The sequence below is a fragment of the Panthera leo genome, chromosome F2 (assembly GCF_018350215.1).
Source record: "Panthera leo isolate Ple1 chromosome F2, P.leo_Ple1_pat1.1, whole genome shotgun sequence".
Classification (NCBI taxonomy): domain Eukaryota; kingdom Metazoa; phylum Chordata; class Mammalia; order Carnivora; family Felidae; genus Panthera; species Panthera leo.
The window spans coordinates 33,239,050-33,255,406 of NC_056695.1; the positions used below are offsets into that span (position 1 = coordinate 33,239,050).

The following is a 16,357-nucleotide window of genomic DNA, read 5'->3' on the forward strand; positions in this document are numbered from 1 at the left end:
GTTTTTGGTTTGTGGCTTTAGGTTTTCCAAATAGCCACAGGTGTTTAAAGGGCCTTTTGGTTCTTTTCCTGTTTCCTTTTATATTATGCTTTATGTATTTTGGGTTTTTATTCAGTTTTTCTTTTTATTTACTTTTTATTTACATTGTTAAATTAGATATTCATAAAATACAAATCCTCCAAGATCTTTAAAAGTTTGTAACTCATGATGTTTATTTCTCAGGATCGTCTCTAGCCTTAAATCGTGGCAAATTAGAGGCTCAAAATGAAAGTTTATGTAGAGAGAATGAGTCTCTGAGAAAGGCAAATGAACGTGATAATGATGCATTAAGAATTAAGTGCAAAATCATAGAAGACCAAACTGAAACCATTGGAAAATTAAAAGTTGTAAGTTTGATACTTTATTTTGGGAAAAGAGCATGTGGCAGTTTTGTAAATCTGTGGATCAGAGTATCGAATAAATATCTGTCTCAGTGAATCCCAACTGTTGTGGAATTTGGGACAGATTATCAGATGTTTCCTTATGTAATCTATGCCCTTTGCCTTTTAAAATGACTGTATGGCCTTTATTAACTTTAAATTACTTTTACCTCAGAATTTTATGGGATGTTATCATGGTCCTGTGAAATAACTGAAAATAATGTCATTAAAGGGTTAGGAATCTTAAGAAAATTAATGTTTTATATGTTTAAAATATCCATTTAGAGCACTGTTTAGGATCTTCTAATATTGCTAAATTCTGAAAATTGTGACAAAACCCAACTATTCTGTATTTAAAAGTAGAAATAGTTTGTAAAACTATGCTTGTTCCCAGGGGAAACCATTTCACCTTCTTCTCCAATATGGCATATCTTAATAGAGAATACTACTAGGTTCACTTGTTTCAAAGTATGTTACATGAAAATTTTCCAGAGAAATTTTTTTGAAAGTTATCTTGAGTACTGAATCAAATTTGATCTCCAAAATTTTCTTCTAGAGATTATCTCTTAAAGTGTAAAACTGAGCCTGGCTGGCTCAGTGGGTTAAGTGTTCAACTCTTGATTTCAGCTCAAATCATAATCTCAGGGTTCGTGAGATTGAGCCCTGCATTGGGCTCCACACTAACAGTGAGGAGCCTGCTTGGGATTCTCTCTCTCCCTCTCCCTCTCTTTCTGCCCCTCCTCCACTCACACATGTTTTCTCTCTCTCTCTCTCTCTCTCTCTCTCTCTCTCTCTCTAAAAATAAATGTTTTTTTAAAAAGTGTAAAAACTGAGAAAGGAGTATTTAAAAAACTTCTAAATGAGATTAAGTAGAAGTAACAACTTCTTCAGAGTAGCTATAACTGCCTAACATTTAATTTTCTTTTTCTTAGTCATTTTTAAGAAACTCCTTGAGAACTTGACTTTATCAAGTACAGAAAATAAATCTGTATCACCATGTTGCTATATCCTTAGCTAGGTTTAGGCCATGAATGCCTGAATTGTATCATTCTAAGCAATTACATTGTTGTTCACTCCATTGAAATTTGGTTTCAGTATATCCAAAATTTCAAATATATCTGTGATACATGCCAACTTACAGTGAAAATTATTGAAATTTTTTAGCAGTAAGCCTTTTTTCTTGTTTTAAAATTCTAGCCAAACATATTTTCCTTTGAGTTAAGCTAAGTATGAAACAGAAAGACTTGTGATTTGCTTTTTAAATTTCACAAAGCAAAGCAGGGGATACTATGGGTACAAGACATTGATCTGACAAAGCTACTTCTACAGAAGACTACTGCCTTCTTGTCAGTCTCAGAGCAGGAAGGAAATGACTAGTAATGAATGATACAGTGGAGCCAAAACACTGTTGAGTTTTAGTTTTAGAGTTTTGGTTTTAAAAAAAAAGTTCAGATTTTTCAACCCATCATTCTTTTCCCATAACTTACTACATTTACTTTAGAGAACACTGCAGAGCCTCACAGGTGTGAGTATTAGGGTGCTTTCCCACCAACCATGTAACAGAGAGAGATAGTTAGGCATAATTTCTTTCAGCAGTAAATTCATCTAAAACCGATAATGACCTTTATCTATTGTTAAGTTGGATGTTCATAGAATAGAAAACCTTCAGGTCTTTTAAAGTTTGTCACTGATCGTGTTGTTTCTCAGGATTTTCTCTAGCCCAAAATCATGGGAAATTAGTGGCTCATATTGAAAGTTTATAGAGAGAGAACAAGTCTCTGCAAAAGGCAAATGAACCTGATACTGATGTTTGATGTTTTGGAGTGTGATATTTTCAATTAAATGGAATCTGTAGTTAGCTTCTGACTATGGAAATCAGAAGCAGAAGTTTTTTTAAAAATTCTGTTTCTGCCCCATATATTATTTTGGTATTTTTCAGTATATCTGGGTCATAGTACTCTCTGATGCTGCAATGTTTATCATTCTTTTTGATTAATAGGGTTATTTCATAATAATTTTTTATAGCTTTTGTGAACTCCCAGAACATATGTCAAGACTGTTCACTCTTAGTGCTTCAGAGAGTCAGGGGGACAAAATAAACAATTCATGACTTTTTTGCAAATGTTGGTCAAGACTAGGAGACTACCCAACATCTTTGCTTAGATTTTTGCATATGTAACACACTGAGGAATTGAACTGCATTGTTTATAATTCTTATGAATATATACTTAAATTGGCCTTTCCCAGTATTTGTGTGTTTGCCTCCATCTTCTTCCCAAAAGGAAAAAAGGCAAGGTGGAGTGGGGCAGAGGAAAAAATAAGAACTGCCAATTTCATCTTTTCTCACTTACAGAGACTGATACCAGTAGTCGGTATGTAGCAGACTGTTCCAGACATCCAGGCATGCCCCCACAAAGCAAAGAAATAGTCATTGGAATAAATCACCTATAGGAAGCCTAATCCCTGCAGACATTTAACGCTGCCTAAGGTGGTTTTGATCTTTCATTATCCTCTGATTTGTAGTATGCACATACAGGATAAAGTCTGGCTCATGGTATAGAAGATAGCATAAAAAGTTTGGGGAGATGTAAACCCTGTTCTTATGTGATATTTTAATAGTGATAAAATCATGCTTTGTTTTGAGGTAAAGCATTTATTTGCTCATCCTGATGCAGAAAGCACTTCTGTTGAATATAGTAGAAATAGCAGTTTAATTAGTGCCACACATGTACTGTGCATATCAGTCTTTGCTGTATCTGTCATCCACCTAGAGTTTTCTTTTTCTTTCTGTCATGCAAACATTTTTTCAAATGCAAAATTACAGTAATTGAAAATTTTTATTGTGCCGCTTTTCCTTCTCCATGATTGATAATTGCTAACTTACTGAAATAAAAAGTGTAAAGGGCATAAGAATTTTATCTTCCTTTTTCTTTTTTTTTTGTAATTTTTTAATGTTTATTGGTTTTTGAGAGAGACAGAGCATGAATAGGGGAGGGGCAGAGAGAGAGAGAGGGAGACATAGAATCTGACTGAAGCAGGCTTCAGGCTCTGAGCTGTCAGCAGAGCCTGACGTAGGGCTCGAACCCACAAACTGTGAGATCATGATCTGAGCAGAAGTCAGACACTTAACTGACTAAGCCACCCAGGTGCCCCTAGAATTTTATCTTTCTTAATAGCACTTAAAACAAAGTAGTAGTGATGTTTCTTGTTGATTGTTATTAAAAAATGTCCTGTAAATCTTTTTGAAAACACTTAGTGAATATTCAGTTTATTTTTTAATCTGTAGTTTTTAGAATCATTTTAAACCATTAAATCCAAATAGAAAATGAGACATCTGGGTTAATAAAAATAAAGTGCTGTTTTTTTGTTTCTCTAAGTGTGTACAAGAAAAAGAAGAACAAATCAAAGTATTACAAGAAAAGATCATTGAAATACAAAAATGTACCCAAGAACAACTTGATGAAAAATCTTTACAACTGGATGACGTAATTGAAAAACTGGAAAGACACAATGAAAGAAAAGAAAAACTAAAACAGCAGTTGAAAATAAAGGAATTAGAACTTGAAGAAATTAGAAAAGCTTATAGGTATTATATAGTATTTCCTATTGAGAAATAAAATGTGGCTTAATAGTTTCATATAACTAATTTTATTTTTTAAATTATTTCTTTTTGTATTAGTACACTTAGTCAGAAGTGGCATGATAAAGGAGAGCTTCTAAGTCATCTGGAAATGCAAGTAAAAGAAGTAAAAGAAAAATTTGAAGACAAGGAAAAGAAACTTAAAGCGGAAAGAGACAAAAGTATTGAACTACAAAAGTAAGTCCTAAAATATGTGGGAGATCTTTCTCTTTTTTTTTTATTTTTTTAATATGAAATTTACTGTCAAATTGGTTTCCATAAAACACCCAGTGCTCATCCCAACAGGTGCCCTCTTCAATGCCCATCACCCACTTTCCCCTCCCTCCCACCCCCCATCAACCCTCAGTTTATTCTCAGTTTTTACGAGTCTCTTACGGTTTGGCTCCCTCCCTCTCTAACTTTTTTTTCCCCTTCCCCTCCCCCATGGTCTTCTGTTAGGTTTCTCAGGATCCACGTAAGAGTGAAAACATATGGTATCTGTCTTTCCCTGTATGCCTTATTTCACTTAGCATCACACTCTCCAGTTCCATCCACATTGCTACAAAAGGCCATATTTCATTCTTTCTCATTGCCAAGTAGTATTCCATTGTATATATAAACCACAACTTCTTTATCCATTCATCAGTTGATGGACATTTAGGCTCTTTCCATAATTTGGTTATTGTTGAAAGTGCTGCTATAAACATTGGGGTTCATGTGCCCCTATGCATCAGCACTCCTGGATCCCTTGGGTAAATTCCTAGGAGTGCTATTGCTGCGTCATAGGGTAGATCTATTTTTAACTGTTTGAGGAACCTTCACACTGTTTTCCAGAGCGGCTGCACCAGTTTGCATTCTCACCAACAGTGCAAGAGGGTTCCCGTTTCTCCACATCCTCTCCAGCATCTATAGTCTTCTGATTTGTTCATTTTAGCCACTCTGACTGGCGTGAGGTGATATCTCAGTGTGGTTTTGACTTGTATTTCCCTGATGATGAGGAGTGACATTGAGCATCTTTTCACGTGCCTGTTGGCCATCTGGATGTCTTCTTTAGAGAAGTGTCTGTTCATGTCTTCTGCCCATTTCTTCACTGGATTATTCGTTTTTCAGGTGTGGAGTTTGGTGAGTTCTTTATAGATTTTGGATACTAGCCCTTTGTCCGATATGTCATTTGCAAATATCTTTTCCCATTCCATCGGTTGTCTTTTAGTTTTGTTGATTGTTTCCTTTGCAGTGCAGAAGCTTTTTATCTTGATGAGGTCCCAATAGTTCATTTCTGCTTTTAATTCCCTTGCCTTTGGAGATGTGTCAAGTAAGAAATTGCTGAGGTCAGAGAGGTTTTTTCCTTTCTCCTCTAGGGTTTTGATAGTTTCCTGTCTCGCATTCAGGTCCTTCATCCATTTTGAGTTTATTTTTGTGAATGGTATAAGCAAGTGATCTGGTTTCATTCTTCTGCATGTTGCTGTCCAGTTCTCCCAGCACCATTTGTTAAAGAGACTGTCTTTTTTCCATTGGATGTTCTTTCCTGCTTTGTCAAAGATCAGTTGGCCATACTTTTGTGGGTCTAGTTCTGGGGTTTCTATTCTATTCCTTTGGTCTATGTGTCTGTTTTTGTGCCAATACCATGCTGTCTTGATGATTACAGCTTTGCAGTAGAGGCTAAAGTCTAGGATTGTGTTGCCTCTGTGGGAGATCTTTTGATGTAAACACTGAATTGGGATGGGTGAGATGTAAAAAGCATATGTAAATGTATTTATGTGTATATATGGCTTGTATGAGTTATTTGGTACTTAGTGCCTAACACATAGTAGTAATTGTTGGGTGAATATTTTTTTTTATGACTGTGATTATTTTCAAACTGATTGAAAATCTAGTGATATTTTTGGCTCTTCTGTGTGGAGTTTAGAATGGGCAGTCCCTTAACTACCAGGGGCAGTGAACTCCTGAAGAAGCTAGAACGGATTTCAGTAGCAGGCCTGCACAAACTGAGGATGAGAGCTAATTTGAAAGAAGGGGAAGAAAATGTATACCTGGGTGCCATCGGTGTGTAGATTTTATGAAATCCCATAGAGGAAATGAAGGCTTCACCTTGTAAACTATGTAACTGGACTTCTTAAAATAATTTATAAAGTTGGCTGCCTTGAAAAATAGGTAACACAGTTTAATGATCAGTTAAACTCTGGTCAGGATTAAAGAGTGGTATGGATAAACAGCAAAATCTCATGTAGGGGTCAGTTCCCATTATATCAAATCTAATAGAACCTGGAATTTGATTTCTTATATTTTAACTCAGTGTAAATGGAAAAGGTTTTGACTGACAGTAGTCTTGTTTGTCTGCTAATGGACCCTGCTCCACTTTGCTTTCAACCAGCACTAATACAGGGACTTTGGCTTGGAACCTGTTGAAATTTTCTCTCCTGCCTGTCACAATTGGGAGTCTCTTATATCCTGAAAGAAATAATCATTTCCTATAAATAGCAGTTCCTAAAGTTAATATAAATCATAAAGCCTGACAGTTTTCAAAATCTCTTATATTGCATTGTTTGTCATGTTGTTAATAGCAAAACAGTAAAGACCTGATTGTATACATTAATGCTTTTATGCATTGTAGACTAAGATTAGTATGTAAGATAGAATATTTTTAACTTAATAGAATTTTAATAAAAACAGATTTTATTTATATAGCCTTTTATAATACATAAATTGGGGTGCCTGGCTGGCTCAGTCAGAAGAGCATGTGACTCGTGATCTTGGGGTTGTGGGTTTGAGCCCCATATTGGATATAGAGATCACTTAAATAAATAAATTTTTTAAAAAATACATAATTGGTTTTTTTCTTATATCTTATTTTGCAACCAACAATAATTCTGTGAGGTTGGCAGAACAGGTAGGATTATCCTGTTTGTATAGTTTAAAAAACTTAAAAGCAGAGTTTTGTGACTTGCCCTTAAGTCATACAGCTACTAAGGGTTGCTTGCATCTGGGAACATAAGAAAGACTTGATTCACGGACCCAGTGTTCAGTCTATTACTATGGGCTATGCCAAAAGCAGAAAATATGTTCATTGTGGACTTAACTTTTTTAAATGAAATTATTCATACTTAATATAAAGGAATTGGTTTTTTGCCTCTAAGAAACTTATAGCACTAAAATTTTGTGAATACAGTACTGTTTAATGTGTTTATTAACACAGGGTTTTATCTGTTAAACATTAGCATAGAAAAGTCAGATCTACATGTTCATAAACCTAAACCTGCCTATAGCGTACACTTCTCAAATTATCACACTACAAACACATAGAGAAAAAAAATTGATAGCAATCATCTGTGAATGTGCTTATATATCATACCATGAGACTCAAAATAAATGGGAACCAGAGTACTCTGACTTTTAGAGGATAAAAGGGTAACAAATTTTCATTGATGTTATCCTGCCCTGTTCTGTTACTAACAGATTCTGCTGGGTGAACTACTTATGTCTTTTATTACCCAGGATACCTTCTTCTATTTAATGGAGTTATATATACTTCCATTAAAATGTGAATGTAAGATGGGGTGCCTGGGTGGTTCAGTTGGTTAAGCATCTGACTCGATTTCTGCTCAGGTCATGATCTCACAGTTTGTGAGATCAAGCCCCATGTCGGGCTCTGTGCTTACAGCGTAGAGCCTGCTTGGGATTCCCTCTCTCCCTCTCTCTGCCCCTCTCCCATGCACGTGCTCCCTCTCTCTCCCTCTCAATAAAAATAAATAAACATTTTTTAAAAAGTGAGTGTAAGAGCTGCCATCTAAGAAGAAAAGAAAGCCTAATTTTTATAAACAAAGATAATACGGTTTTTGTGCTTTTTTTTAAGGGATGCTGTGGAAAAGCTTCATAGTATGGATGATGCCTTTAAAAAACAAGTTGATGCAATTGTTGAAGCTCATCAAGCTGAAATAATACAACTAGCAAGTGAAAAGCAGAAATACATTGATTCTGCAAATTTCAAGGTACTATTAATAAAATTTGCTTTGATAATCAGTATTAAATTATTATAGCTAAATAAATTATATCTTTGAGAATTATAAAGAGAAAAGGCACTATGATTTAATGACTGAATAGATATGAAGAATGTTGCCAAAACTATTGTGCAATCAGGCCAAAATGCTAGTAATACTTAGACTAGTTGTAGAATTCTAAGGAAACCAAAATTAGAAGTTTGATTCTGATGTGCACCTGCTGCATGATCTCTGAATAAAAATTGACGTATTCCTGATCAGTCTCATATGGAAGCACCTTTGGTTACACATAGGCAGGGTAAGAATGTGAATAAGTACAATTCATCACTACCTTGGAAATAACTCCCAAGATGTGTTTTGTTAATTAGGGTTTAAGACTATCTTTGATAATCTTGAATGATATTTAATATCATCGACAGGAATTTTAGGTGTTATTAAATCAGAAGCAACATCAGAATCACCTTATAGAGCTTGTTGGTTTTGTTTTGTTTTTTAATATTTATTTTGAGAGCGAGTGCACATATGCTAGTTGGGGAGGGGCAGAAAGAGGAGCCCAAGCAGGCTCCATGCTCAGCACAGAGCCTGATGCAGGGCTTGATCTCAAGACTACGAGATCACCACTTGAGCTGATATCAAGAGTAGAATGCAGGGGCGCCTGGGTGGCTCAGTGGGTTAAGTGTCCGACTCTTGGTTTCCGCTTAGGTCATGATCTCACGGTTTGTGAGCTCGAGCCCCATGTCAAGCTCCGTGCTGACAGTGCAGAGCCTGCTTAGGATTCTCTCTCTTCCTCTTTATCTGCCCTTCCCCCTCTCACTTTCTCTGTCTCTCTCAAAAATAAATAAAAAAAAAAAAGGTAGAGCACTTAACTGACTGAGCCACCCAGATGCCCCTAGAGCTTTTTAATAATACATATGCATGAGCTTCCCCCCCTCCCCGAGACTTTGATTTCCTAAGTCTCTTGTATTTTAGTTAGACCCAGTTATTTTAAAACTCAGCAGGTAACACCTGTTTGGTTTGATATGTCCCCTCTTTTGAGACCTACTAGATCAGTGGAACAGTTGTAAATTTCCATTTTTCCTTGATTTTGAAGTGGCAATAAGAAAGTGAGATACCTGTACGACTAGAGACTCAGAAACCAGTGACTGGGAAAGAGTTCATAAACAGAAAGAGTGACTCCATATAATTATTACAGTTGTGTGATTAGGTGACATTACCCTCAGGAGTCTATGTGCAAAGAAGGAAGCAACAAGGTCTTTGGAAATAATGAATAAGGAAGTATAACTTGTTCAAAATGTAGTTCTTTATTTTATTTCATGTCAACAGATGTTTCAGAAGTTTTCTTTAAAATCTACCAAGTTTAACAGGGGTGTATCAGGTAATACCAAATAAAACCTAAGATTAGGCCCTTAGTTGAAAGGGAAATAATAAGTTTGATATTGGACCTCTAGTGCCGATGACTTAATAATATCAAAGGGATGTGTCTGTTTGAGAGTTAGAGAAATGGCACCAGAGCTTAAATGTTATAATCATGAAAACATTGTAAATTATCACATGAATATAATTTAAATTAGGAGAAATACTAATTTTCTCAGGGAAAAAAAATTAGGAAATCTATGTTAGAGATTAGGAAGAGGGAGATAAACAGAAAGGAATGGTCATATTGATAGTACTGTCAGGAATGTTGTATCATAGGAGAATTTCAAGCAGAAATTAGTAGGATCAAATACAAAGAATCCTAGGAGAATATTGGTTAGGAAGAAATGATAAAATTATCTTTCAAAAAGATGGTAGTTTATAACCCACAGCAATTTTAGAAATGAGATAGACTAAATTAAAGCATTTCTTTAGGAAGGGAGGTTATTTGTTTTGAAAGTTTATAAGGAACTGATATTTTACTTGAACTCATGATTCCTTATTCATACGTAGTACAGGACAGTGGAAAGATTAAGTCAAAAGAATGGTTTCTGTCCATATACGCTACTGAGAAGCTGTATAACTTGAACAAATTTTCTAAGCTCTAAAATAGAGTTAAAATAAATGCCTATGTGCTCATCACAAGCACCCATGAGATATAGACAATATACATGTAAGTACTTTGTGTACAGTATACACATTGATTTCCCTATTAGTATTTGAACAAGTTACATTTTACTAACCTCTTTGCTTTAAATGAATACCACAAGTTACAAAATTGAAGAGAGTAAAGTGTTGACTTTTTGTTTCAGAATACATTTTTAAAATATATTTTCTTTAAAAAGTGAATTTATATGTTGATTTAGGTTCATCTAGTTGAAGAAGAAATGCGTGAACTTCTGCAAGAAACATGCAAGAACAAAAAAGCAATGGAAGAAAAAATTAAGCAACTTGCTTTTGCTCTAACTGAAATTCAGCGAGAAATGTGATGTTTCTGAGAATGAATTTAATTGAAATGGAACAGCAGACCTATTGTAAAAATGATTAAATATTGTAATAGTAGTAACTGCTACGACTTTGAAATGTCTCTTTGTACACATTTCATTCTGATTATATTTTAAAAGACTTTTGATCAAGTATTTTTTAATTGTATCTGTAGGTTTCTATAATAAATTGTTGATAATATGTGTATTAGAAAAACCTATCAACCAGATTTATGACACTTTCTTGTTTCTGTGCTATATATACATTGTTTGGCAATTACACATTTGCCTACAAATATGTAAATAGAAATTAAGATTAGTATTTAGACTATATGAGGTAAAATATTTTCATCATTGTTGTTACATTATTGTGTTGATGAAAAACTAATATATATATTGGTCATCCTTTAGTTGATGTAGCTCCATTTTTTTCGTAAGTGTAGCTGAAAAGCTTTGAAGTCTGTATGATAAAGATGTGGCATTCTTAACAAAGCACAGGTAACCATCTCCACATCACTCATAATGACCCCTTTTTTAGAATGCATATGACTTTTTCATTAAAGATTATACTTAAGGTTTTATGAACATTGTCTGTTCCTCAGCAGCAACACTACTGTTCCATGCTCATTTTCCCTTCTTATCACTGTATATAAAAGAATTCTTATTTTAACTTTTGTCATCTCTTATGCTCCTATGCATGCAGAAAAAGGAAAAAACCTAAATACTATTTCTAAAAGAAAGAATATTTTGAACTAACAGCCACTGAAGTAAGTTTTAAAAATTAAATGCAATCAGAAAAAAATGCAAATGCTTCTAAAAGAGAGGGCTCCATTTCATTAGAGGCAAGATTCCTACTGAAATCTGTGGGACAACATCAAGCATACAAACATGCACAATGAGGTCAGGAGGAAAAATAATGGCTGACAATTTCCTAAATTTGATGAAAAAGATTAACCTACAGATCCAAGATCTTCAGTAAAAGCCAGGATAAACACAAAGAGAACCACACCTGGGAACTATAGTCAAACTCTTGGGAAATTCTTGAAAGCAGCAAGAAAATACGATTCATGTAGAGGAACGATTGACTGCTCATCAGAAGCAGTAGAGGCCAGAGGGCAGTCAGTCACACAGTTGATATGGGAAGAAGAGGAACTGTCAATCAAAAATTTTATATCCAGCAAAACTCTCAAGATAAATGCAAAATAATGGCATTCCCAGACAATTGATAGAATTTATTGCTAGCCAACCCACCTTAAAAGAAATGTTCAATTTCTAAAAGGCTGAAAGGAAGTGATACCAGACATTAACTTAAACCCACTGGAAGAAATGAAGACTATTGGGAACAATAAACATGTAGGTAAGTTTCTTTTTTTTTTTTTTTTTTTTTTTTTTTTTTTTTAAGTTTATTCATTTTGAGAGAGAGCTAGAGAGCAAGCGGGGAGAGGGGCAGAGAGAATACCAAGCAAGCTCTGTGCTGTCAGCGCAGAGCCCGATGCAGGGCTTAAACCCATGAACTGTGAGATCATGACGTGAGCCAACGTCAAGAGTTGGACACTTAACTGACTGAGCCACTCAGGCATCCCTGTGGGTAAGTTTTCATAGGACTATATAAATACATTTTTTCTTCTGTTAATTAAAAGACATTTATGGCAATAATTGTAACACTATATTGAATTTACAGCATATATATTGGGATATGTGTGACAAAAAAACACAAAGTTGGGAGGAAATACAGCCATACTCGAGTTTATTTTGTCAGATTAATCTAAAGATGACTGATAAATTAAAATGCATATTGTAATTCCTACAACAGCCATTAAGAAAACCCAAACATTATTCCTGAAAAATCAGAGTAGGTTCCACTTCTGGAATGGCAGTGCAAGGAACTCTGTGGACCTGGTTTACAGCCACAGCTGGTGAAAAGTATTTTAAAACACCCATTTAAAGTCTGAAAATTTTCCTATGAGCATGCAGCAAATGAAACATTTCTTCAAGAAAATTTGCTAAATCCCCATAAGAACAGCAAAAGCTTACAATAGATTCCTTAAAATGCCCAGTTTTTATCAAAAAAAATACATAAGACATACAAAGAAATAGAAAAGTGGAACTGATACACAGTATAAAGGAAAAGTAGTTGCAAGGGGACCCAGATGTTAGCCTTAAAAAGGACTTCAAAGCAACCACCATATATTCAAAGGACTAAAGGAAACCATGCTTTAAAAGTAAAGTAAGGTATGTTAACAGTGCTCACCAATAGTAGATACACAAATATTTTTAAATTAACGATTTTACTATAGGGTCTCTACAGTGCATTTGAACTGGCAGAAGTATCTGTGAACTTTGAGGTTGATGGAGATTATCTGAAGAAGAGAAAAAACCTGAGGGAAAATAAGCAGAACCTCAGAAACATGGATTGCATGAAGTGCACCAACGTACAGCGAAGTACCAAAGGAGAGGGGAGAGACATGAGTGATCTATATAAATTCTAAATAAGATATATATAAAATGTAACTAACCTATATATTAGAAGAAATAATGGTTCTAAGCTTGTCAAACTTTATGACAATCAGAAATTTATACCCCCAAGAAGCTAACTTCAAGTGGGAAAAGTTGATGACAGCCACTACCCAGAGTAAAAATATTAAAATTGAAAGAAATGTGAGGAGTCCACAAATATTTTCAAGTTAAACAGCAACTTCTAAATCTATGAGTCAAATAAGAAATCACAAAGAAAAGGTGTGATAGAGAAATGGGCTCCATATTGACCCATGATCGGTGTATGTGGAGGCCAGGGCTGTGTGGGGAGGGGAGGTTTGCATAGATAAGATTCAAAGATCAGAGGTTTAAAAAATCATGTGGCTTTCTGAAGTATGGAGCCCAAGAAGGACTGCCTATACTGTAACCTATCTCTGGATCCAAAATCTTTTTGCCCCCAGTTTTATCGAGATTAATTGACATGTAACATTCTGTAAGTTTAAGGTGTACAAAATTATGATAGGATGTATGTATATATTGTGAAATGATTACAATCAACTTAGTAACATCCATCACCACACAGTACAATTTTTTTCTCATGATGAAAACTTTTTTTAAAGTTTTATTTATTTATAACTAATCTCTACACCCAATGTGGGGCTTGAACTCACAACCCCAATATCAAGAGTCACATGCTCCTTCAACTGATCCAGCTAGGCGCCCTCTTGTGATGAGAACTTTTATGATATACTCTGAGCAACTTTCAAATACATAATATAGAACTGTTAACTATAATCATGTACACTACATCCCCAGAATTTATATATATTATAACTGGAAACTTATACCTTTTGACCACCTTAGTCCAATTCCCCCACCCTGGGTCCAAAATCTTGATTTGAAAGTACCTCAACTTAAACTCACTAGTCTAGCTTATCTTAGCACATATAACACACCAAATTCCTAAAGTAAAGATATGCTGTCTTCAATACTCCTGAGCTCCTACAAAGTTAAGATGTTAGGTATAGAGGTTCCAGTTTATTATTCTGAAGGGTAATTGGAAAAGATACTCTACCTGCTCTCATCCTTTGGAATTCCAAAATGCTCACCCACATGGCCAGAGTGTTTAGGGGAATAGCAATTTATCTCTATTTTATTAGAAAATAAGCAGTTGCTACCCTTCTTCGTTAAACCCTACTAATATTTAAAGATCATGAATGTAGTGGATGATGCAGTAATGTCCTTAGGTTGATCTCATCATTGCAAGTTCCAGTAAGTAAATCTGCAACAATAGATGAATCCACATTTTATGGAGTAGGAGAATAACACTGCCAAAGTTGTGACTACTCATTGGGAAGATTGTCATCAAGAAGACTGATGTCCCATCTGATTTGTGATTTATGGGCTAGCAATACCACCACTAATGGTGGTCCCTAATTATCTTCTCTATTTCTTTACTTCCTTTGGAGATATGAGATTGCTGCTCATGCCTAATTTAAGGCTTAAATCACAATGATCCAGGGAGACACAAGTTGCTGAACATATTAGTATAATTGACTTATTTATAGATTAAGTGGATGTGTGACCACCATTTTTGTCCAAGTGCCTGTTCGAGAATACATAACTTAGTTCTTTCAGAGTGCCTGGAGTCTAACTGTATTCTTTCCTTATGGTTCTGTCATACTGGTGTTTCCAACATTTATTACCACATCCTGGGGTGTAAATCACAGTGTGATCTAACTGCTTCTCATCGGAAGCCCCTAGAGCCCCTTGCCCAATCTCTCACCCCATTGTCACTCCCTGAAACAGGTCTTGAGTCAGGCACACAGCCACCTACAATCAAAACAATAGCAAGCATGCTTTCTTTGGTTGGATATACCTACTGAGAATGAATTTGGGGAGGATCAATCCATGGGGTCTTCTCTGAGACTCATCAAATCAGAATGTTCTTTTCCGAACATTCTTTTCCAAGAGGCTACTGTGCAATTTTCCAGCATGACCCCTACCAGGCTTTGGAAAGGCTAGAAGTAGTTACATCTGTTAGTTAATTGTTAACTATAACATCTGTAATTACACTAAATTTTGCATTATCTTCCTCCAAGAAGTGTACAAATTGCAGTCTTCTCATACAACAATCTAATTAAGCAGTACTTTATAAATGAAGTTGGATATTTTTTATTCCATAAACGTCTTGGAATATACTTTTATTCAATCCTAAAGAGATGGTTGTTTTTACAACCTTGAAAATTTAAAGCCTAAATATCATAAGAATCTTTGAAATCTTTCCAGGATTTTATTATTGTAGGGAAAAATTGCCCGTAGTAGATAATTATTTAACACTTCATGGGTGTAAGAATCCTCCTGTTCCCCAACCCACCTTGCCATAGGCTGCCCTTGTAGCTGCCACAGCTCTGAATGGATTACTTTATTTTTGTTAGCCAGTTTTTCACTTTCATCTCCATACTGCGGTACTTGTTGGTAATGTAACTGTCTCACTTTTAGATTCTGTTTTCTTAGCATATGGATCATGGCGGGACACTGAGGATCTGTCTGTGCCACTTCTTCCCATTATTTTTAAATCTTTGAGGTGGAGAGGCTTCCTGATTGGCAGATACTTTCTTCTGAACAGTAGTGTAAACAACATTGGTGTCCACTTTTACAGTCCTGGGATGCCCTTTCTGCTCCCAGTGTTTACAATGCTGACATGCATCACCTACTATTTTGTAAATACTATTGAGCCTATGAAATCTTGCTCTGTGTTCTTGCTCTGTTTACTAATATAACCCACATAAATATTCTGAACTTTTAGAGCAAATTCTCCTTGATGCACAACTGGCTGAAGACTAGAAGGATACCCAGGGTGCAATGGCTGCAAATAGTACCTCTTTGGTAGTGTATGCAGCCTGTTGATTGTATGGGTTCCCCAAGGGACCTTGGAGACAGGCCTTTCCAGTGGACATTGATGTCTGACTTCATGCTATCTAGGCTCCAGACAGGTATGCGGGATATTTTGGAAAGCTCTAGGGCGGTGGCCAGGGTCCACATCGACCAAGTCATCATGTCCATCCATACTAACCTGCAGAACGAGGCACATGTGACTGAGACCCTATGCAAGGCCAACTTCAAGTTCCCTAGCCACCAGAAGATCCACATTTCTAAGGAGTGAAGCTTTATTAAGTTTAATGTGGAAGAATTTGAAGGTATGGTGCTGAAAAGTGGCTCATCCCAGATGGGTGGGGGTCAAATACATCCCTAATTGTGGCCCCTTGGGACAAATGTTGGACTCTGCACTCATGAGAGCTCAGCAGTGCCCCCTCCTTATTCATGTCCACCAATAAATTCTACTTCCTGTCAAAAAGAAAAAGAAAAAAAGACTAGAAGAGCAAAATGGTTTTCTTCCTGTCAACTAAAAGATAAATGTTTACTGGGGTGCCTGGTTGGTTCAGTTGGTTG

The 16,357-nt window shown here is 35.7% G+C and overlaps 1 protein-coding gene and 1 pseudogene across 2 annotated transcripts in view; both read left to right on the forward strand.

The window, feature by feature from the left end:
• The window catches only part of LRRCC1 (leucine rich repeat and coiled-coil centrosomal protein 1), a 47,921-nt gene extending 36,895 nt beyond the window's left edge, over positions 1-11,026 (forward strand). For both annotated transcript variants that reach the window (XM_042924120.1, XM_042924121.1), the window contains 5 exons: positions 223-386; positions 3,797-4,005; positions 4,099-4,236; positions 7,889-8,024; positions 10,313-11,026. In XM_042924120.1, the coding sequence (XP_042780054.1) occupies positions 223-386; positions 3,797-4,005; positions 4,099-4,236; positions 7,889-8,024; positions 10,313-10,435 (770 nt within the window). In that variant the 3' untranslated portion in view covers positions 10,436-11,026. The remainder of the gene's footprint in view (positions 1-222; positions 387-3,796; positions 4,006-4,098; positions 4,237-7,888; positions 8,025-10,312) is intronic.
• Positions 11,027-15,728: 4,702 nt separating this feature from the next.
• Positions 15,729-15,849, forward strand: LOC122211314 (annotated as a pseudogene).
• The last annotated feature ends 508 nt before the right edge of the window (positions 15,850-16,357 follow it).